We start from the raw sequence: 23,144 nt of genomic DNA, 5'->3' as shown, positions 1-23,144 counted from the left end.
ATGTATAAAAAGGAAGGAACCCACACAGATATCCTCACAGGGAAACAGGTCAGGATACATGTGAGCTTAAATCTGTACTCGGGTGCAGGCACAGAGCAGGAGTCTGGAAACAGCACCTATGACTAAGTTTCGTGGAGAATTCAGATGCTGTCAGGCATCGAAAAACGGAAGCTGGAGAGAGACCTTGCCACACACGCAGCTGAAGGAGCCCAAGCCTCACTGAACGGGGGCTTCTTTCAGTGGAGAGAACCCTCAGCAAAACGACATCCTCAGGTGGGGGACCCACCGGGGAGAGCAGGGGAGGCTGGCCGAGCTCTCTGGAGAGACCCTTCCATGCCGAGAGTCTCCTCCTGCACCCAAGCCCACACCTGAAGGAGCCGTGAAGGCAGAGAGTACGGGAACTGCCCAGCGAGTGCGCACACCGCACCTGCACCCGCGACTGCACTGTCGGGTGTGACCGAAGTGGTCCATGGGAGTACAGATGGCGGGGACCCGAGGGGAGGGGCAGTCAGAGGCCCTGTCCACCAGAGACAGGGCAGAGTCAGAGGGGGGGCGCTTCCTCAGAGCAGGAGGTAAACACCAGAAAACTGCATTGAGAGGACAGCGGGGGAAACTACACACGGGGAACTACATTTGTACATCAGCCCAGGGCCCAGGAAAAGAGGCAACAGCCACCAGGAGCCTCTTGCTAAATACGGCCAGTGGCTAGTACCCTTGATAGAGAGAGACCTGATCAAATTGGAAACATACCCCTCCCCTCAAAATATGGCCAAAGACATAACCAACAAGCAATTTACCAAAAAGAAAAACTAGCTAAATACATACTCTGATTTATTTTTTATTTCACCCATCCCTTGACCCCCTCCCCTCTGCCAACCATCAGCTTGTTTTCTGTCTATGGGTCTGTTTGTTTTGTTTATTCATTTGTGTTTTTTTCCGATTCCACATATCCATGAAATCATGTGGTGCATGTCTTTCTCTGATTTATTTCACCGAGCATAATACCCTAGAGGTCCAGCCATGTTGTCACAAATTGTAAGAGTTCATCCTTTTTTTTTTAAATCCTCACCTGAGGATATTTTTCTATTTATCTTCAGATAGGGATGGAAGGGGGTGGAGAGAAACATCAACGTGAGCAGGACACATCGAGTGGCTGCCTCTTGCACGACCCCAACCAGGGCCAAGGATGAACCGCAACCAAGATACGTGCCCTTGACCGGAATCAAATCCAAGACTCATTGGTCTGTGGGCTGATGTTCTAAACACTGGGGAAACCGGCCAGGGCAGACTTCATCCTTTTTTATGGCTGAGCAACAGTGAATTATATATATGCACCACAGCTTTTTTTTTTAAATCCTCACCTGAGGACATTTTTTGCATTTATCTTGAGACAGAAGAGAGGGAGGAAGAGAGAGAGAGAGAAACGCTGACATGAGAGAGACACATCAAGTGGTTGCCACTCACATAACCCCAACCAGGGCCGGGGACAAACTGCAACTGAGGTGCATGCCCCTAGCAGGAACCGAACCCGGGACTCTCTGGTCCGTGGGCCAATGCTCTAACCACTGAGCAAAACTGGCCAGGGCTACACCACAGCTTTTTTATCTACTCGTCTACTGATGGACACTTAGGTTACTTCCATATCTTGGCTATTATAAGTAACACTAAAATGAACATTGGGTGCAAATATCTTTTCAAGTTAGTGTGTTTGTTTTCTTTGGATAAATACCAGAAGTGGAATAGCTGAGTTGTATGGCAGCTCTGTTTTTAATTTCTTGAGAAATCTCCATGTCCCATTTATTCTACTCTTTAAACTTCAACTTACCAGTAAATGAAGAAATACAAGTAAAAGAAGACTGCTTTTCACCTTTCAAATTGGCAAGTATTTTTTTTTCTTTATTGAATTTTTAGAGAGAGAGAGAGAGAGAGATGGACATCCATGAGAGAGACCATCAACTGGCCACCTACTGTATGCCCCCACTGGGGATCGGGCCCACAACCTGGGCATGTGCCCTGACTGGGAATTGAACCAGCGACCTCTTGGTGCATGGGTCAGTGCTCAATCACTGAACCACACCAGCCGGGCAGAAAACTGGCAAGTATTTTTAAATAATATTCATACTTGGGAAGACATGCAAAAAAGACACCTCCATGAACAGTGAGAAAAAAAGTACAATCTTCATGGTCAGAAATTTGGCAAAACAAACAAACAAACAAAAAACAATCAAAAGCCTTTAAAAATGAACCTCAGGCCCTGGCCAGTTTGGCTCAGCAGTGAGTGAGCATCAGTCCCTGGACCCAAGGGTCTTGGGTTCGAATCCTGATCAAGGGCATGTACCTGGGTTGCAGGTTTAATCCCTGGCCCCAGTCAATGTGTCTCTCTCATATCAGTGTTTCTCTCTCTCTCCCCTTCCATTCTTCCCTTTCACTCTATCTAAAAAAAAAAAGGAAAAATATCCTCAGGTGAGGATTAACAAAAAAACAATAAAATAAAAATGAACCTCAGCTAAACTACAACCACTGCCCACCAGGAACACGTCGGAGGGAAATAATGGTGACCGACCAGGCAGAATACTGCTGAATGGGACCCTCTCAGACCACCTGAGGGAGTGACCTCACCGCACCTGCCCAGAAAAACCTCAGCTTACAGTCGAATGCCTGGGAAGACTCTAATTGTGCCTTACGTCTACATGTTACACCCAAATTATTTAAAAACTATGAGAATTTATAGCAAACATTATGTTCATAGGTGGTAAGCTTATGAGGAATTTACATTTTGTTCTGTTTGCTCATCCATGTTTTCTAAAGGTCCCGGTTCGAGTCCCGGTCAGGACACATGCCCAGGTTTAGGGCTCGATCCCCAGTGGAAGGCGTGCAGAAAGCAGCCAGTCAATGTTTCTCTCTCTCTAAAAAAAAAAAATCAACAAAAACAGATTGAAAAAAATTTTTTAAAAAGACAAGTTAAAACTTGAACGTCTGGCCACAGGAAGCTCATGCTAGAATTGCAGAAACATAACCCAGATGCGGCTCCTACGGAAGCATGCACCCATCCTGAGCACCACTGTTAACCAAGTTCTGCGGGCACTTCCCACACACACGGTGTCCCGCGAGCCGAGGACAAACAAGGCTGGCGCCCACCACCGAGGGGTGACCTTACAGACACTGCCAAATTCCGAGTCCATAGCAGGACTCAGAGGTCCCTCGGTCCCACTGCTGGGGGTCAGTCTGCCCATCCTCAGGAGTCCCCAAACCCACACCCAGGAAAGAGACCAAGTCAAGGGCAACATCTTAACAACTGCCCGTGTCCTTGACATAGGCCTGGCTTGTCACAGGAAGCCAGCACACACACTTGGCCTGGCTGGCCCGTGCTCTCCACAAATCCAATGGCCACTGATTTTTTTTTTAAATCCTGACCCAAGGATATTTTTCCATTTATCTTCAGATAGAGTGGGAGGGAGAGAGAGAGAGAAAATAAAAGGGAAACATTGATGTGAGGGAGACACAATGACTGATTGCCTCCCACATGACCTCAACCAGGAGACCAGGGACCAAACTACAACTGAGGTATGTGCCCTTGACCGGAATCAAACCCACAACTCTTTGGTCCACAGGCTGATGCTCTACCCGCTGAGCCAAACTGGTCAGGGCAATTTTTATCTTATAAAGCCCTCACGTTATAAAAATACGTGCACAAATGTATCATAAAATAATTTAAAATTTTTTGCACACAACTTCACAAAGAGCTGCTCAATCTTGTTTCCTTTGCTTGATTAACAAAGTGTCACCAACTGATAAGAAGACCTAACAACCAAAAGGCTTTGGTAAGGTAACCCTATAACTATAATCACATGCTACTAAAAATAACCATTCTTCATATACATTGTACGAAAGGTTACATTGTAAGCTTCTAAGTGTAAAATGAAAAAAAGAGAAGACAATTTTCTCTTAATCAAAATGCTGTCTCATGTGGAGCACCTCGTCAATGCACAAGGTGCTTAAGGTAAAGAAAAGGGCTGCCTTAATCTGGACCACAAACTCACCTGCTCCACGCATGCCCCTCCTCCCGTGCTCAGGAGGAACACATCTGCCTGTTCTGACAGCAGCAGACATTTCTGGGTTCAGCACATCCGGCTTGGGTGGCCGGCTCAGGGCCGGGCCTCAGCATGCGTGACACACAAGGACCAGCTATCCAGGTGCACTCACCTTGTTGACCCAGAACACCATGGCGTCCTCAAGGTCGTATGGAAGCTCTTTTGAGGCGCTGAATGTTGAGAAGCGCTTGACACTGGCCACCACCTTCTCGATGCTGATCATCTCCACAGTGTAGGCCATCATGAGGGCGTCCACCATCGCCATGTGGGCACTCTGCAAGCAGGGCAGCAGTCAGTCACCACCTGCCTCTCCCACCAGGTCCAGCAGCCTCCGCTCAGACTCAGACCTCAGCCCTTATCTGCACGCTACCTCCTCAAGGTTAACCACCTTGGTGCCCTGCCGGGGGTGGGGGAGGAGGGGGGCTTCGTCCTCCTGCCTTATTTCCCTGACACTGAAACCACATGCTGCCTTCATGTCATTTCTTCCCAGAACCTGAGTAGCACCCTCTCGACCCACAATACACATCAGCCACAAAGTCCAAGAGCAAAGAGACCACAGAACCTAAGATGCCAGTGAGCAGCCTGAACAAAAGTGATGCCGGAGGCACCCAGAACTGGCTCAGCGGAGAACGGTCCGGGGAGTCAGTGGCGGTTAGGCTTTCAGAGAAAGGGGGGGGGGGGTGCTCAGGGAGAAAAGGCCACCTCTGTATTTATTTTGGCGCAAAACACTTTTACAAGATACACATGACACAATCAAACAGAACGAGCGCAGCAATCACATCTCCTCTCGTCTGCAAGGAGCTCGCCTCCAAACATCGGAGCCTCACCCTGACCGCAGGACACTGCTCTTCCCCACGGCCCAGAACAAGCACTCGGCCATGCGTGACGCAGGCGGCCCCTCGTGCGCACCACCGCGTGCCAGAAGTCCAGGAAAACTTTGCCTTGTCTGTGCAGCTGGACAGCTGGACACAGGACAGGCTGGTGAGCCACACGAGTGCCATGGCACCAGAGGCCATCATCACCCTCGGAAAATGCACACAACATACCGGGTGGGGAGTGAGGAGGTGCGCAGGCCACTCACCATCTTTATGGGCGCGTGGCTGAGGTCAGGGTCCGTCACGGGGGTGTCATCGCTCTCCATCACGTAAATCCCTTTCCGGGACAGGGCCTGGATGACAGACTGGTGTCCCTGTAAGGCGGCTGCCTGGTCCCCTTCCAGGATGAGGCTACAGACTCGGCAGTACAGCTCACTGGACAACAGGAGCTTGATGACAGGCGGTTTGATGTGCTCCTGCTCATACTGGTCGATGTAAAAGGGGTCCCTGAGGTCCTCGGGGATGTTATCTGGGCCAAGGAAAAGGTAACCGTGTGAAAACATTCAAAACAGCCACAGAGGATAGGGGGTGACTAACAGCATAAAAAGACACCCGCTGGTCCCTAAGCCCACTTCCCAACTGTAGACTAGCTCCTCCCACTCCTGGGCACCATGGGCAATGCATGTCATGCAGTGACCGCACCACGTGACCTCAGCATGGAGAGGACAGTGAGGCACACACGTGGTCCGCAGAGAAAGCACCAGGCCTACTGCTGGGACGAGGGCAGACCGTGCGGCCAGCCCGTCTCAGGACTAGGCAGCAGCAGAGTCCACGTGAGCCTCCTACGTAAGCATCACAACAATTCTACCAAATTATACTTTGTCCCTACGTTACAGATGAGGAAACCAAGGCACAAGGAAAGTAAGCAATGTGTCCAAGGTCACCAGAGGCAGAACCAACCATGAACCCACAGTCTGACCAACTGTGTTTATACTGCTCCCCACACAAAAACACCAGCCACTTGTGTACAACTGTGGACACCCACTTTCTGGATGGTGGACATTCTCCCCAACAGCGTCTCTTATGTTTGTTCTGCAAGATGTCAATCGCTGTCCCCCAAAGAGGGACACTCTGTAGGCAAGTACACTGGGAGACACCGAGTTAAAGGGTTTAGCCAATTCCTTTCCACAAGTACCCCCCACCTTAACCTGCTCCGTGCGAAGTCCCCCGCAGTGCTCTTGCACACCCCCGGCCCTGCAGGGCTCAGAAAGCCTAGCACAGCAGGGCCTGTGACCACTGACAGCTACCCACTGTCGATGGTAGTCCAGACTATCACATGAAAATTCCAGAAATGAACATAAGCTTTAAATTACATGCCGTCTGAGCAGCGTGATGAACCCTTGCACTGCCCGCTGTCTTACCAGGGACAAGGGTCCTGTGTCCAGTGTCTCCACACTGTGGACACTCCCAGCCTTAGTCACACAGAAACCAGCTCTGTGATCAGACCAGCAGCCGTGGTACCGTGCTTGTGTTCAAGTCACCCTGGTTTTATTTCCTAACGGCCCCAAACCACAAGAGCAGCGATGCTGGTGCACTGGATGTGCACCCGAGAACCCAGAGTGACGCCCCCTTTTGTGAGAAGGTGAGCATAGGACAGTAAGGTATCTGACTGACAGCGATAATGCTCACAGAACTTCGATCACAGCAGGTTCTCACTGTCCCATCCCTAGTCAGCTCACTGTGCCTGCACAGGACACTGTCACAGGTGTGTATGTACAAGGAAATCACAAGGTCCACAGGAGCCGGGACTACCTGTGGTTTCCGACTTCCATGGGCGTCTTGGGATACATGCCCGGTGGATAAGGATGACTGTGTCTGCAGGAACAGCAGTGGAGGGATCCCCTGACACCAATGCTGAAACACGAGCCCACTGAGTAGGAGCCTGGATGCCCGCAGCCCCCTCCCCATGACCCTCCCCTCTCCCCAAGCTCTCTCCCCTCTCCCTGAAGCCCTCTGCCCCCATCCCCAGGACCTCACCTTCTCAGGCAGGCACCTCTCCCCGACTCATCTAATTAGGGCTTCCTCATGTCCTAACACTTCTCACTCGCTTTCTTATTTCTAACTGCGGCGCAAACATTCATGCCACACTCCAACTTTCAAGCACCTCTGTGCACACCTCACTAAGCAGCTGGGCGGCCCTGCCAGGACACACCCCTGGGCTTGGAGGGCACATGTGGACCACAGCAGAACCCACCCTGAAACCATCTGGACTTCGGAAACAGAGCAGAGTGTAGCAATGATACAGAAGGCCTGGGACAAAGCCTGGTGGGAAAAGCCCTTTCTTGGGAGCGTGAGCAGGGAGCTAAGGGAGGGAAGGGAGCCAGCCCCAGGAACAGACAGAGGACACAGGGTGGGATGGGAGTCAGGGGAGGACAAGCCAGGGAGCCCCATGATCCTGTTGCATTTTCAGAAGTACAGGCCAGATGCTGGGGGAGGGATGCAGCCAGGGTCAGCAGGGCTCCCTCGACAATGCCAGGACCCTCTGCTTCCAGCCTCCTCCTCCTTTTCCTCCTGTCTCTGCTGGCCTCGCTCACTTAAAGGGGCATTTCCTGCCTCACTGCCCAGATGACCTCAGTGAGCCTCATTGCTTAAAGGACCATGTATCCAAATGCACACTCTGACTCAAGCTGCTTCCCTGAGCTCCTCGGCCCCTCTTCTTCCTGGAGGTCTGCACCTGGAGACTAATCTGCCAGTAAGTGAACTCCAACATGTCCCAATCCTGAGTCTCCTGTACCTCATCTCAAGGTCAGGTGCTCAGACCAAAAGCTTCAGCATCATCCACTCTTCCCTTCCTGCCAACCCACTAACAACTCCAGCTGACTTCCCCTCTGAAATGTTCCACAAGATGACAGCTTCCCATCACGCCCCAGCCACCCTTGTGTTACCACCTCCCCTAGCCCAGGCTGCCCTCCTCACCATCCCCTCCCCCCACCCCTCTCACCTGGAGGACAGATGGGCTCCCTTCTAGGTGGGTGGGGACCTGAAAGACCAGGAGACAAAGCTCCCCACAGGAGGAGGAGACAGACAGGCACAACTGAAAGCTGGCCCCCGCAAGGGGAAGAGGGCACAGCACAGGGGCAGAAAGACCCAGCCACCTGAACACAGCCCTAACAAGGCCGCAGAGGACAGCACCCAGGGCTCAGTGTTGCATGGAGCAACTGACCGGGCATGTCATTCACCGACTCACTCAGCAGACCCACAGCCACAGGAAGGACTGAGGACGCCTGTGAATAAGGCAGGCCAAGGTGCTCTGAGGATCCCTGACAGGGACAGGACCAGCCCAGGCAGCCTCAGGGGTTGGAGAAGTTAGAAGACCACGAGATCCTATCTGCTGGGGTCCAGGGCACAAGGATGGAGGACGAGACTGTAGAGCCAGGAGAAGCCATGTTCCCTGGCTAGGGCAGCAAGAAAGGAAGCAGAAAGGATGGAGAAGCAGCAGGTAGGCGTGGCAGTGGCCACAAGGGAAGGAATTCCCACTGGACAGCGCCTGGAAAGCAGGTGGGCAGGAAGCCCCAACTTGCACCGAAACAGGACTGCCTGCATGGGTAGGTATCTGAAGGACACTGGTTTGAGGGAGTGGGGTCTGAGGGACAGCAGTCTGCAGTGACACCAGTGTGTCACTCTCCCTAAATCCGCAGGCCAAGCAAGTGCACTCGCTGGGGCTGGCTGGAGGTCTCAGGAAGGGACGTGGGGGCCTGACAGGAGGGCAGGGTGGAGGGCCACAGGGTTCTGACAAGCCTGAGTTACAGTGGCCGAGCCCACGGGAAAGGGTGCAGTGCAGGGGCAGAGGGCCAGAGCACGAGGTCTCTGGAAGGCAGGGCGGGGTGGGAGCCAGGCCTTGCCCTGCGCACCTCCTCTTGGCCCCAGTGCAAGTGACGGACACTAAGAGGGCCGTCTCATGGCTGGTGAGGACTAGGTCAAGGCATGTGCGGAGGTCACAGTGCCAAGTGCAGAGCCTGGAGCTCAGAGACACCGGCCAGGGCAAATATCTTCTGATGAACAAAAACACTACTTGACTTGGGGTGGTGAACACACAATACAAAATACAGACAATGTATTATAGGATCATGCACCTCAGACCTATATTGTTAATCAGTGTCACCCCAATAAATTCAATAAAAAAGTTTAAAATAATTAAGTAAATTAAAATAAAAATTTAATAATGAACAAAAAACCAACACAAAACTCTGAGAAATCCAGGGGAAAGAGAAGTCCCCCGCACGAAGGGAGACCTGACACAGAGCAGAAGAGGGCCAGGTGGCAGGACACCTTTCGGCACAGTGTGTCCCTACCTGGGCCCACCTCACCACTGAGGCACAGAGGCAGTAGCACTGGCCCAAGGCAAATATGTGGTGGGGACATCATGATGTCATGGAACCCGACTTGATCAACCCTCAACACCCCCACCTCCATTACAATGCCCCAAGTACAAGTTAGGGAACAGCGCTTACCACAGACAGTGCCTGGGAGAGGGACAGACTTCCCAAGGGCAAGATGGGTTAGTAGAAAGGTGATGAGTGGGAAGGGTTGAGCACAGACCCCGAGGCCAGCCAGTCTTCACACACATTTCAAAGACTCACCAGGAAGGCACTGACGACCTCTCCCCAGACAAGCCCCCACACAGACACCCCAGGGCTCCCACTGCAAGCATGAGCACAACCGGTGTAGCCCACACCTGGCCAGGGAGATTCCTGCTGAGACAGACGGTCAGACAGACAGAGGAACTGTTCTCCCGGCAACGGTGAGCGGCACAGCTCGCACCAGTCCTCCCAACACAGAGGCTTCGGGGCGGTACAGACAGAGCACACCTGTGGGGGCTAGGGTGAGCCAACAAGATGGTGAAGGGCCACCAGCTAAGTCCAGGGGGAAACCCTCAATCCAGAGGCCCAACATCCTGACAGGACTCACACCTGAGGGTGTCGAGCCTCCCCAAGGAGCATCTGAACATCAGGAGGTGGTAAGAGGGTAAGTAAGCAGAGTTCTGGCACCTCCCCAGTTCTGAGGACACAACCTGGACTCCAGGGCCTGACGAAGGGAGCAAGGAACCCCCCACGCACCCTGGGCTGGGAGCCTCGGAAGCTGCGCCCTGACAGCAGGCGTGCACCTCAAAAGCGCTACAGTTGGGCTCAGAGCACCCCAGTTTGTGAACTGGAGCAAGGGGACCACCAACTGACAGTGTCTCAAAGGAAATGTAACTTTTTCCTGGAATTAACATGTTAGGCCTCAAATGATGCCTACAACCTTTCAAATACTTTATACATTTAGTACAAGTGAAAAAGAGGCAGGTAGGCAAAATGACAAGGCGTCCTGAAGGAAAGCCAGCAGGAACAGCAAGAGACAGCCGGGCTCACAGACCTGCAGTCAGTCGCCCAGCCTCCCTCCCCTGACCACAACTGAAACTCGGGACAAAAGACCAAAAGCGGCTGCCGGGGAGAGGCAGGACCTGAAGAAGCCACACTTCAGGGTGCTCAGCTCTGTCTCCTCTCCTACTGACTGACCCCAGGGCAGCTGGCTCAGCACCACAGCAGACACAAGGCCAAAAGAACCCCGATTCTGGCCAGAGGACCAGAAGACGGTCGCTGCAGGCTGGAGAGTGGGGGAGCCGGGCTTCACTTTCCCTTTTCTCCGCCAGCCTGCTGCAGTCACAGAACCGCAGAGACAGCCAGCAGCCAAGCACTAAGAAGCTGCCGCCCAGAGGAACCAGGAGCAGGGCCTGGGTGGTCTGGACAGCCTGAGGAGCACCTGCCCTTTTGCTCTCTGCCACCATAGCGCCCCCTGCGTGCAGAACTGCACAGTGACAGCACAGCAGCTAACCCCAGAGAAGCCCCATCTTCTCAGGGGGGCTCCCTGGGCCAAAAAGTATAGGGGGGATGCAGGAAAGGGTGACCCCTTCTTCCATGTATGAACCCACACAATGCTGGGCTCCCTCCTGAGTTGTGCACACGCAGGACAGACCCAAAGAAATGAACTAATGGGGTTTATGGCAACCCAGCTGCAAAACCAACCACCAAAGAGTATCAACATCACCTAAAAGATGTTAGCAGGAAACAGAACACCGTCACAATGTCCCGGACACAATCCATAATTACCCAACAGACAGAGAACCGGGAAAATGTGACCAGTTCTTAGGGGAAAGACAATGGACAGATGCCAACCCTGAACGGACCCAGATGTCAGACTCATCCAAGACCTCGAAGAATCTATCATAACCAGGCTCCATGAGGTAAAGGTAAGTAAGCACTCTTGAAATAAATGGAGAGACAGAGGTTCTCCACAGAGAAAATAACTATTTTAGAAAGGACCTAAATTTCAAAACTAAAAAATCCAGCATCAACAGAAACTCAACAACGGACTCAAAGAAGAATAAAGACAGCCAACAGTGAGCCTGAAGACGGAGCACAGGACAGGGTAGGGAGCTATGAGCCCAGCCACAGGCCTGACATCTGCATCGCTGCAAAGAGCATCTGAATAAACAAGACCAAGATCTCCCCTATTTGGTGAAAGACACCAATTCACAGGCTTAGGAAGCCCAGCAAACCCAACAGAACCAACTCGAGGTGAACTGTACCAACATCTCACAATCAAGCTCGAGACTCAGGCTGGAGTGACAGGCCCTCAGGACTGCTGCCTGCAGGCAAAAGACACAGATGCTCAATGACTATGCTTAAAACAAGGAAAGGGGAAAAGACAACATGGAGAATTTTGGGCCCTGGCCAGATAGCTCTGCTGATTAGAGTGTTGTCCCTGATACACCAAGGTTGTGGGTTTGATCTCCAGGCAGGGCACATACAAGAAGCAATTAATGGCCCTGGCCAGTTTGGCTCAGCAGTTATAGCGTCGGTCTGCAGACCAAAGAGTCGCGGGTTCGATTCCGGTCAAGGGCACGTACCTCGGTTGCGGTTTGATCCCCGGCCCTAGTTGGGGTCATGCGGGAGGCAACCCATCGATGTGTCTCTCTCACTCTCTTTCTCTCTCCCTACCACTATATCTGAAGATAAATGGAAAAATATCCTCGGGTAAGGATTTAAAAAAAAAAAGGAATTAATGGCCTGGCTGGTGTGGCTCAGTAGTTGAGCATCGACCCATGTACCAAGAGGTTGCTGGTTCAATTCCTGGTCAGGGCACATGCCCAGGTTGTGGGCCCAATCCCCAGTGGGGGCATGCAGGAGGTGGCCAATCGATGTTCTCTCTCATCGATGCTTTTTTTTTCATCAATGTTTCTATCTCTCTCTCTCCCTTCTGCTCTCTCTCTAAAATCAATAAAGAAAAATTATAAAAAAAAGAAAAAAGAAACAGTGAATGCACAAATAAGTGGAACAAATTAATATTTATCTCTTCCTCCCTCTACCTAAAAAAAATCAATAAATAATCATTAAAAAAAGAATTTTGGCAGAAAACTGGAAACTATTTTTAAAAAGGAAAGAAAAAAGAACGTGGCAGATTAGAAAAAGAACCAAGTAGACACCCTGGCCAGTGTGCTAAATGGTTAGAGCATCGGCCCACACACCAAAGGGTCGCAGGTTCGATTCTCAGTCAAGGACACGTACCTGGTTGCAGATTTGATCCCTGGCCCTAGAGGAACGTTCAGGAGGTAACCAATCGATGTGTCTCACACTGATGTTTCTCTTTCTCTCTCCCTCCGTCCTCCAATCTTTCTAAACACACACACACAAACTATGGAAAACGTAAAAAAAGAACCAAGTAGAAATTCAACAGAAAAACAAAGAACTAAACTCACTTCTTCTACACCAGTGGTTCTCAACCTTCCTAATGCTGCGACCCTTTAATACTGGTTCCTCATGTTGTGTGTGGGCGGATCTGCATGTGTGCGGACCGCCTGGAGACGACAGAGGACCGGTGTCTCGGTTCCTAAGACCATTGAAATAACGTGTTTTCCGATGGTCTTAGGCGACCCCTGTGAAAGTTCAACCCCCAAAGGGGTCGCGGCCCACAGGTTGAGAACCGCTGTTCTATACACTGCACGGTGGCTCAGTAGATGGGACATGGGAGGGAAACAGAGGAGGTGAGCACAGCACTATGAGTGCCACAGAAGGGGCCTGGAGGCCCAGAAAGAAAAGAGGGAAAATATGGGGCAGACACGGTATTTCAACAGGTAATGAAAAATTTTCCTATAGTTGTAAAATTCATGAAACCCAGCAGGATTAAAAAAAAAAGAAAAAAGAAACCTACACAGCAAAGACCATCATGGTAACGCCAATGAAAGGCAGATGAAGGACAACCTTGAAAGCCTCCTGGTCAGGACAGGATGGCACAGACTTGTCTCTCCCTGCTCCTCCCCACTAAGCACAACTATTTACCCTGGAAGTAAAGACAAGCAAAGGAGAACTCTGCCCGGTGGAAGAGGAAGCAGACTGGTTTGCGACCCCAGGAGTGGAGAAACAGCACAACAGGGTATCTTAGGACCACCCCTCAACAGAAGGTGACCCAGGCTGGGCATTCCTGCCCCTGCCCCTACTACACCAGGCCAGCTGGGCGCAACCAGCAGGGAATGGCCAGCAAGGAGCAGCCTGGACGCCCAACTCAGCAAAGCTTCCAGCCCAGAAGTGCTGTCCTTCCCCTTCGGGCCTGAGCCAGCACCCAGACACCAGAGGCGTCCAGCCGTGTCCAGCAGGGACAGTGGGTTCCCCTGGAGCAGGCAGCCCAGGCGGGGGCACACGCTCCAGTGCTCGAGGGAAAGAAAGTCGCCTCGGGGGTCACGTGTGGCGACACAGCCTCAGGAATGAAGGGGCAGTGACCCAGATTCCTAACGGAAGCTAAACAAGTCTGCCCTATAAGCTGTAAAACTGGCTAAAAGGAGTTGTCCTACTAGAAAGTGATGAAAGAAGGAATCTTGGAAGAATGATGGGAAGAGGTGGGTCATATGGGTAAACACAGCAGACTCTCTCTCTCTTCCTGAGTTCCCCAAATCACATCTGATGACAAACAACTACAACTTCAGATACTCGACAGGACGGCATTTAAAAGTGGGAAGAGCAAAGGGGCCTAAGTGGAAAAAAGGTTTCCACACCTCGTTAGAAATGTAAAACAATACCAGCCAACAGTTGCAAGTCAGATATGTATATTTTAACACCCAGAGCAACCACCAAGAAAACTGTAGGAGACACACTCAAAAAAAAAACAACATAAATAAACCAAATGGAACCCTGCCCTGGCCGATATGGCTGAGCTGGTTGGAGCGTCACTTGTACACCAAGCGGTGCAATTCCCCACCAGAGCATCTCTCACGTCCATGCTTCTCTCTCTCTCCCTTCCTCTCTCTAAAAATTAATTTTAAAAAACTTAAAAAACAAAAAGAAGAAAAAAAATGATGAAATCCTAAAAACTAATCAAGTGATCCACAGGAAGGCAAAAAAGAACATGAAACAAAGAAAACTAGTAACAAAATGTCAGACTTAAACGCTAACACAGCAACAGTTACATTAAGTGTAAATCCTTTAAGTACACCAAGTAAAAGACAGATTGGCAGAGTGGATAAAAATACAACACCAACTACATGCTGTTTACAAGAAACTCACTTCAAACTCAACGACTTAGGTAGGTTGAAAGTAAAGGGATAAAAAGGGAAAACATTGTGGGGTTTTTTTGGTTGCTGTTTTTTAAGCAGGAATAGCTATATCAATATCTGGTAAAATATAGAATTACTAAAGACCAACAGGGACATTACATAATGGTAAAAGCCTCAATCCACCAGGAAAAGTTTACAATCCTAAAGGTATATGCACCAAACAAAACCTCAGAATGGGAGAAAAAAATGGAAGCTGAAGAGAGACACACACAGGTCTACAGGTACACCCCTTAGCCACGGACAGACTGCAACCAGGAGAGGGCTGTGTAACGCTACCAGCAGACTGGCTGGCTCGCGTAGAACACTCCACCCAGCAGCAGAACACACAGCTCTTCAACTGCCCTGGGAACCACCACCAAAAGAGACCTATCTTGGGCTACTAAAAGAACAGAAATCACATACTGAGTTATCTTACCATAACAGAAACAGACTAAAAATAAAGACAAAACAGAAAAATCTTAACACTTGGCAATTACACTTCTCAATAATTCATGGGTCAGTGAGGAAGTATCAAAGAAAATAAAGGAAAATAAACAGAATGCAATGAAAATGAAAATACAACATATGTGAAATGAAGTAGCACTGAATGTTTAGGCTGGAAAAGATCACAGGTCTCAAATCAATAATCTCGGTTCCTACCTCCAGAATCTAGAAATAGAAGAGCAAAACAAACCAAAGCAGACAAAAGGAAGGGAGGCCGGTATAGCTATAAAAGGGCAGCAGAAGAGGTCCTACAGGATGAGATACTCTGTATCCAGACTATGCAATGTCAGTATCCTGCTTGTAACATTACATTATGGTTTGGCAAGAAGGTATCACTGGGGAAACCTTGTACAGGGTGCCCAGGACCTCTAAGCATGTTTCTTAAAACTGCACATTAACATACAACTATCTCAAAATAAAAGTTTAATACAGGTTTTTAAATTGACCAATGATCTGAAAAGACATTTCATAGGAAAAGATTCACATGGCCAATAAGCATATAAAAAAGTGCTCATCATGATTAGTCACCAGGGAAGAACATACCGAAACCACAGCGAGACATCACAGCCCGTCCACGCTGAGTGGCTGAAACGAACAAGACTGATGATGCCACGTGCTGGCAAAGATTCACAACTGGCACTCTCACACTTTGCTGGTGGAGATAAAAAAGGACACAGCCGCTTTGGCAAACACCTGGGCAATTACACACTCTTATATGACCCAGTAAGTCCATGCCCAGGTATTTATCCAAGACACACAAACACATATGTCCACACAAAGATTTTATTCATAACAGACAAAGTCTGGAAGCATCCAAGCACCCATCAACAAGGGAATAAATAAAACGTGGTCAGCCGCCAATGAAGACTCCCACTGCTCCACAGCAAAAAGATCGACATGAGTGAATCTCAAAACATTGCACTGTGTGAAAGAAGCTAGACAAACATTACTGGACATAGGACTAGAGGTGTGTGCCACTCCAGAAGACCAACCTGTGACAGGTGCACATCAGCCCAGCTCTGGGTGAGGGCTGACTGAGGAGCTCAAGGAACCCTTGGTGGTGATGACAGTACCCTATCTGGATGGTCCTGTTCACAGGGGTGTACACATGTGCATAAACTTACCATTACACTCTTCAGGTGTGCGCATTTTACTGTATGTAAAGGAAACCTCAAAGGTCCAAAATAAAACTCTTCACTGTATCTCCAACAACGGGCATTATCTACCCTACAGACGTCTCTGAAAAGCCCAGGTTTAATATAGCTCTTTCCTCAAGATCCTCCGAAGGCTCCCAATTCCCACACAACAAAGCCCCAACTTATCATCAGCCATTCAAGGCATTCCAAATCTGGCCGGAGGCACCTTTTCCAATCTCCAGTCACCGTCCAACTCGGCTGCAGCTCAAATCTCCTTCCATCCCCAAATGGAACACTAGCCTTCCCTTAGCAAGAAGGACACCAAACCCTCCTGCCCCTCTTCTCCCTGTTTCTGTGTGTTCCCCTCCCTCCACCCAGTTCTCACCCACCTAAGCCACAGGGGACATTCCAGACCCCCTCAGTGGAGCCTCTCTCCCTCCCTTACCTGTTCTGCCTCAGCACCTGCTCCTCTCGGGCACAAGTCTCCTTGGCTTTTCGTCACAGGCCAGGCCGGCACTGGAGCCCTCAGAAGTGTGCTGAGGAGCTGAACGTTCACAGCATGATGCTGAGTGAGTCCAAAGTGCCGAGGACACTCGAGCGAACTAGTTAGCATGAACAACAAGAGGAGCAGTGCAGGAGCACAGGAAAGAAGTCAAAAACACAAATGCCAAGGTGACGTTTCTGCTACGTGACTCCACAGCTGCGAGGCAGAAAGGTGCGACGGACTCCAGATCAGAAACATCCCCAACGGGCACACGGACTCTCCCTCCTGCTTGCCCACCTCCTATATCCCCCTCAATGAACCCAGTCGCAGGGACTCTGCGCCCGAACAGCAGCTGGCTCAACCCACCCTTCTTGTTCCTGCAGCAGACAAGCTGGGCAAGGTGGTGGCTCTCCATGCCAGACGGCATCAGCTCTGCTATGGACTCAATGTATGTCTCCCCCAAATTCAGGTACTGAAACCTATCCCCACGGTGAAGGGTGAGGATGTAGGGCCTTTGTGAGGTGATGAGGTGATGAGCGTGGAGCCCCCATGAATGGAATCAGTGTGCTATAAGGGAGCCTCCAGCCCTCCCGCCTGGTGTAGCGAGACCACTGTCCGTGAACCGAGAAGCTGCCCTCACCAGTCAGATCTGCCAGCACCAGGACCTTGGACTTGCAGCCTCCAGACTGAGAAGTAAATGTCTGTTGTTCCCAAGCCCCCATATCACAGCAGCGCCCCAGGTATTCCACCTGACCACAGACTCTACCACTCCAACCTGCTAGAAGAATCTCGCCAGGCTCTCTCTCACCCACCATCCCCTACACGAAACCTTTCCCAGGCACACGCCATGAAATAAAGCCCTAGCCAGCTTGGAATACTGTAAACAATCTGGCCAGACTATTTTCCAAACTAATCACCTACTATTTCAGTCCACAAATCCTCTGTCACTACAAAGCTAATCAACTCAGTACCCATGAACACTTGTGCACAGAACCCAGCCTGACGTCCTCCCCTCTACTCTGGGGGGGGCACCCAAACCGTACCCATCTTCCAAAGCCTATCATCCACGAAGTTGCCCCACACACCTGTCCCAGGCGACCCCTGCCCTGGAGCCAGCACACCGGCCCCATCTGTCCATGGGACAGCTCTTGTACGAACAAACGCCAGGCTGCCGATGTTTTTAGCCCTTGCATTACTTCACTTTCCTCTGTGTATGTCAATAGTTCCTATGAATTTTAAGCAACTAAGGAGATGGCATCATTTAACTCCCCACTTGTGTTTCCTACAGTGCAAAACACAATTATGCACAGGACCGCTATGCCATCATTACTGTATAAACGTTTCATCGGCTCCACCTTGGCCACCTTCAGATTCGATGAAAAATGACAGCAATCTGCATTTTCAATAGTTCAACTAGGAAGTAAAAAGGACACTGGTACACACGATGTCATGTGGCACGACCACAAAAAGCCACAGAAGTCGAACAGCCTGAGCTATCAGACATGAACAACACAGAAAAGAAAGCATCCAAGGCTTTTAGGAAGAAAGTTTGTGCAGATTTAACGTCCCAAAACCCAACAGAGTCACTCAGATGTAAAGGACTGGGACACGCTGAGCTTCAAGATGATCTACTTTCATGTTCTTCGGTTAGTGTTTAACCTGTGGAATCAGGACAGGAAAGAGAACATGTGTAAACTGGCCTATCTTTACAATACACAGCCACCCATGTCTGGCCACCAGAGGTGTCCCCAGTTCTTGTGTACATCTGACTAGCAAGTGAGCACTGACTGTCCTGCAGATGAGGCATAAGGGCAGCCATAACCTCTGACCTCAAGATCCCAGGACCTCAGCGGCCCAAGCAAAAGAAAGGTCACTGGGGGAGCCCAGCCAGGGACCTGACCCAAACAGGATCCAGTGCCACCGAGCACGTGCACATAGGCTGATCTGTGACCTCCCATCTCAGAAGCACCCAAAACCCTTGTAGAGAACAAAAAAGACTACTTAAAAATTCCATCGAAACTCATAAACCAGTCATCTAAGCAAATCTCCATGAATCACTATGTGAAAAGAGACAGTGCTGCCCGGCCGGTGTGGCTCAGTGGTTGAGTGTCAACCCATGCACCAAGAAGTCACTGGTTCGATTCCCGGTCAGGACACATGCCCAGGTTGTAGACCCGATCCCCAGTGGGGGCCGTGCAGGAGGCGGCCAATCGTTCTCTCCCATCGATGTTTCTCTCTCTCTCTCTTTCCCCCTTCCTCTCTCTCTAAAATCAATAAAGAAAAAAATATTTAAAAAGAGACAGTACTACAAATGAGGCCTCCTGACTCGCAGTGGCTGTGCTCCCATAGTCCAGGGACGAGACCAGCAGCTGGCTTTCGGTTCCAAGGGCGTGCACAGGTGCTCCGTGCCAGCGATTCACTTAAACCCAATGTCACAACAGAGTAAAGTGGTACCTTGACGGACAAGGAAGGGACTTGCTCCTGACAGCAGTGAACAAGCAGGCTCCTGGCTATTCTTGTGTCCATGAGTAGGGGCAGCAGCACTCGATAGACACCCTGCCCCGTCAGCGGTGCAGAGGCCCACCTTCTGCACAGACTTCCCATCCTCCAAGTCAGTGGTTAACTACTCCGAGAGAGTGAGCGCGAGTCAGTCCCTCGCTAGTGGTGGGCTTGGACAGCCCCATGGTTTTCCACCCCTGTCTGCTGTGGTAAAATGAGAAGGTTGACCTTGGTGGCCCCTGAGGTCCTGTCCTGTTCAGGGTGGCTCAGCTCCATGGAGAGCTGTAGTGAGTCTCAACTGGTTTCCAGGGCTCCTCAGGGTGGAATCGCCACAACTGTGCACATAGCAACATGCTTTCAAAGAGCTGAGTGCCTTCTAGTCTCTTCCGTGGCCGTTTTTTCAACACTGTCCTTGAGAGACAACAAACACTATTACTTAAAACCCAAAACCAAGACCCAGATATGTTTAAGTTTCCTAAGATCGTGGATGAAAATCAAAAACCAGGAACCGTCGCCCAGTCCAGCACGCTATCCTCTAAATTAGACAGTACTTCAGGTCACCCTTTTAAACTTCCTTACCAATGTATCTCTTTTCACCCAAAGAGACATCACAAAATACTCCAGCTAATAAGCAGGTTCTACTCCTTCTTACACTTTTTAAAATTTTTTCTTTATTGATTTTGGAGAGAGATGAAGGGAGGAGAGGTAGAAACATCGCTGAGAGAGAACACTGACTGGCCGCCTCCTGCATGCCCCTCACTGGGGACTGGGCCCACAACCTGGGCATGTGCCCTGACCAGGAACTGAACCAGCAACCACTGAGCAACCCGGCTGGGCCTACTTATACTTTTAAATGAATCAGTTTCAACATGTCCAGTATATTATCTCTAAACAAATAATCAAAACACTGTCAATGAAACAAGAGTTAGCCCCCAAAAAGGAGGGGCAGAGTCTAATTATTAGGACAAGAAGGCCCACAGTTTCTGGTTGTGACCTCAGCGATGAAGAAGGTGGGAAGAAATGTTCTGCATGACCATATGCACCTCAGGCCTGGCCAACGGTGGGCTTTGCGACGAATGGCCGAAGCCCCGGAGACTCGGACGCTCCGAAAGGCAAATGCAGGAGAAGGCAGCCTCAGAGCGCCTGGCCCTGGAGAGGCCGCGGGCCTCCCGTTCCTGCACAACCGGAAAGACTGTTCAGTCTCATTGGGCTACTTGGTAACAAGTAAAACATTGAAGCCACTTTCACCACCACACCCCCAAAACTGACTTACAATGAAAGCATGCAGATGGAAAGGACCAAGGCTGACTCACTGAAACTAAGCTGGAGAGGCACAGGACATCCAGAGAGAGAAACAAACGATGCCCTGCATCAGGAAAAGGGCCTAGGGGAAAGTCCTCTACAACGCTACCAGTCTCCCCACCCCCATCTGCTGAAGGACCAGGCCCCACTCTGGGGATTGGTGAATCTCCACCCAGGCATAACCCCCACGCCAACAACATAGGTGGGAACCACTTCAGCTGAGCCTAGGAGAGCCATCCTTGGACATCTAAATGGGGATCTCCCAACTTTGTAAATTTAAAGATTTTCAACTAGAAAAATGTACATTTGCTCCCCTTCTAGGAGCAAAGTACAGGACAGAAAAGCAAAAATCGATGGAGGCCAGACCTCCCAAAATCAGTGTGTGATGGGCACCCCATGGTGGAGCGATAGTGATGATGGGCACCGAGCAATTCAGTCTCCCATGCCCAGCCATCCGTCTCCTTCAGCTCCTGCTCAGGTTGTTCTAAAAATACTGCCTTTAGTAGTGTCAACACTGAGAAGCCTATTTTAATATCAGCTTTGAATTACTTACCAGCTGAGTCAACAGGTATAAAAGAGCGATCGGCACTGGACACACACCCAGACGAACCCGACACGAACACTGAGAAAGGCACACGTTTATTTCCAGCGGCTGACAGACCCCGCTGGAGGCCAAAGCCCAGCGCCACGGGACAGAAATGCAGGCGCTTGGCTGCAGAAGCTGGAGGAGGTCAGGGAAGGGCCTCGAACTGGCATCAGCATCCACAGCGCACCGTGCCCAGAGCCCAGCGTTCCCTCCCGTGTGCAAAATCTTCACACCCAGGGGAGGACCGCGCAGGCCCCAGCAGCCAGGCGGGCACAGTGGGCGTACGGCACGGAACGGGGCCCGAAGGACCGGCGCCTCCGGGAAACCCTGTGCGGCCGCACACCAAGCAGGAGGGCCAGGAGGCCTGGGGCCAGAGGCTGGAAGGAGGGTGAGCGCACCCTGCAGTGCAGGGAGCTCAGGAAACTCGCCCTGCACGCACAGGTCTGTGCCGAGTTCGCAGCAAAGGCAGAGCCGGCCAGCACCCACAGGGGCCAGCACCCACAGGAGCGGGTGTGAGCGGAGGCCACAGGTCCCTGAGAGGTCAAGGTCACCGCGGGTCCCCGAGGGCCGCTGGTGTCACGCTGCTCACGCCTTCCTCCACGCCAAGTTTCACGCACGCTTCTCCCGGACTCCCGTTCGCCCACATCGCGCGCGGGCAGCCTGCCCGTGGACACACGGACACACGGACACGCGGACACGCGGGCAGGTGGCTACGCGCGAGCACTGAGCCGCCCGGCGGAACAAGGGAAGCGGCCGCCGCGGGAGCGCCACCGGCCAGGCCGCGCCGGACGCCGCTCGGCAGGGCCCGCACGGGCCACCCCGCTCGGCTGGAAGGGCGGGCGCCCCGCACCCCGGCTGCCAACGGACGAGGGCCGTCCCCGGCCCCGGTCCCCCTGGAGGGCGGGCAGGCGCTGTCCGAGCCGGCGACCCGCGCGTCCCGGGGAGCCTCGGCCGGCGCTCAGGGGCCGCGGGCGCACCCCGCTCGGAGCCCGCGGGAGGCCGGAGCGCCCGCCCGCCCGCCCGCCCCGCCCGGCCCCGGGCCCGCGCCCACCTCGGCCGTAGGCCTTGGCGCAGATCCACTGCAGGCTGGCGGCGATCTTGGCGCGCGCCGGGTCGTAGCGGTCCAGCGGCACGATGTCCGCGGCGCCGTCGGGCGCGGCCTCCATCCTCCTCCAGCCGTCCCCGGCCGGGCGGCCCGCGTCCACCATCTGCGCGCTCGCGGGCGGCGGCGGGCGCCGGGCAACAAAGGCGCCGCGCGGGCCGCGTGGGGCCGGGGCTGGACACTCGGGCACGACCGCACCGCGCGGGGCCCGCAGGCCGCCCCGCCCCCGCCCGGCCCGCCCGCCTCACCTCAGAGCCGCCGCCGCCGCCGCCGCCGCGGGTGCTGCTGCTGCTGCATGCTCGGGGCGAGCCGGGGTCGCCCCGGGGGCCGGGGAGGCGGGGGGCGCGGGCGGGCGCGGGCCGGGCGGGGGGCGCGTGCGCGGACTCGGGGGGCGGCGGCAGCGGGGGCGGCGGAGACCGCTGAGGAGGCAGCCAACCGGCGGGAGCGCGCGCACCGCCCTGGCCCTGCGCAGGCGCAAGGGGCGCGGGCCGCCGCCCCGCCCTCGCCCCGCCCTCGCCCCGCCCCCTTCCGCAGGCGCAGTGGGCGCTGCCTGAGGCCCCGCCCCCGGCCCTCGCTCGCCCCGCCCTTTCCCGCAGGCGCCTTGGGCGCAGCCCGAAACCCCGCCCTTTCCCGCGGGTGCCGGGCGCGGGGTCGCGCGGCGCGGGCGGCGCGGGCAGACAGGCCCCGGAGGGTCCCGCAGCAGCCCTTTGTCTGGGCCGCGCCTCCTCCGCCCTGGCGCTGGGGCGTCCGGACGAGCGACCCCAGCCCCCGCCGCGCGGAGCCGAGCCCCTCGCGAAAGCCCCTGCGTCCCTGGGGAACCGCGCGGGCCCAGCCCCGGCGCAGCGGACGGCGACCCCACACCCCAGAGCCGCCCCGGGGATTCCCCCTCCCGGACAGCAGCACTGACAGCCGGGGAGGGCCCTCCCACAGCGGGGCTCAGAGTCCGGGGCCCCCGCCCTGGGAGCAGCCCCGGGGGTGCCCTCTCCCCCCAAAGCAGCGC

General features: G+C 52.8%; 1 protein-coding gene across 8 annotated transcripts in view; it reads right to left on the bottom strand.

Moving 5' to 3' along the window:
- The window catches only part of CAMSAP1 (calmodulin regulated spectrin associated protein 1), a 55,030-nt gene extending 32,780 nt beyond the window's left edge, over nt 1-22,250 (bottom strand). For 2 of the 8 annotated variants that reach the window (XM_036260569.1, XM_036260570.1), the window contains exons 1-3: nt 22,094-22,250; nt 5,173-5,435; nt 4,204-4,365 (exon numbers count right to left, since the gene is read on the bottom strand). In XM_036260569.1, coding sequence (XP_036116462.1) covers nt 4,204-4,365; nt 5,173-5,435; nt 22,094-22,250 — 582 coding nt within the window. Of the gene's footprint in view, nt 1-4,203; nt 4,366-5,172; nt 5,436-15,578; nt 15,674-16,616; nt 16,742-22,093 lie in introns of those variants that run through there. The other 6 variants (XM_036260572.1, XM_036260567.1, XM_036260568.1 and 3 more) reach the window with 6 other exon arrangements.
- Between the last annotated feature and the right edge of the window lie 894 nt (nt 22,251-23,144).

This window comes from Molossus molossus, unplaced genomic scaffold (genome assembly GCF_014108415.1).
Source record: "Molossus molossus isolate mMolMol1 unplaced genomic scaffold, mMolMol1.p scaffold_m16_p_14, whole genome shotgun sequence".
In the NCBI taxonomy this organism is placed as follows: Eukaryota; Metazoa; Chordata; class Mammalia; order Chiroptera; family Molossidae; genus Molossus; species Molossus molossus.
The sequence above is the reverse complement of the archived record's forward strand: the minus strand, read 5'-3'. Positions and strand labels throughout refer to the sequence as shown.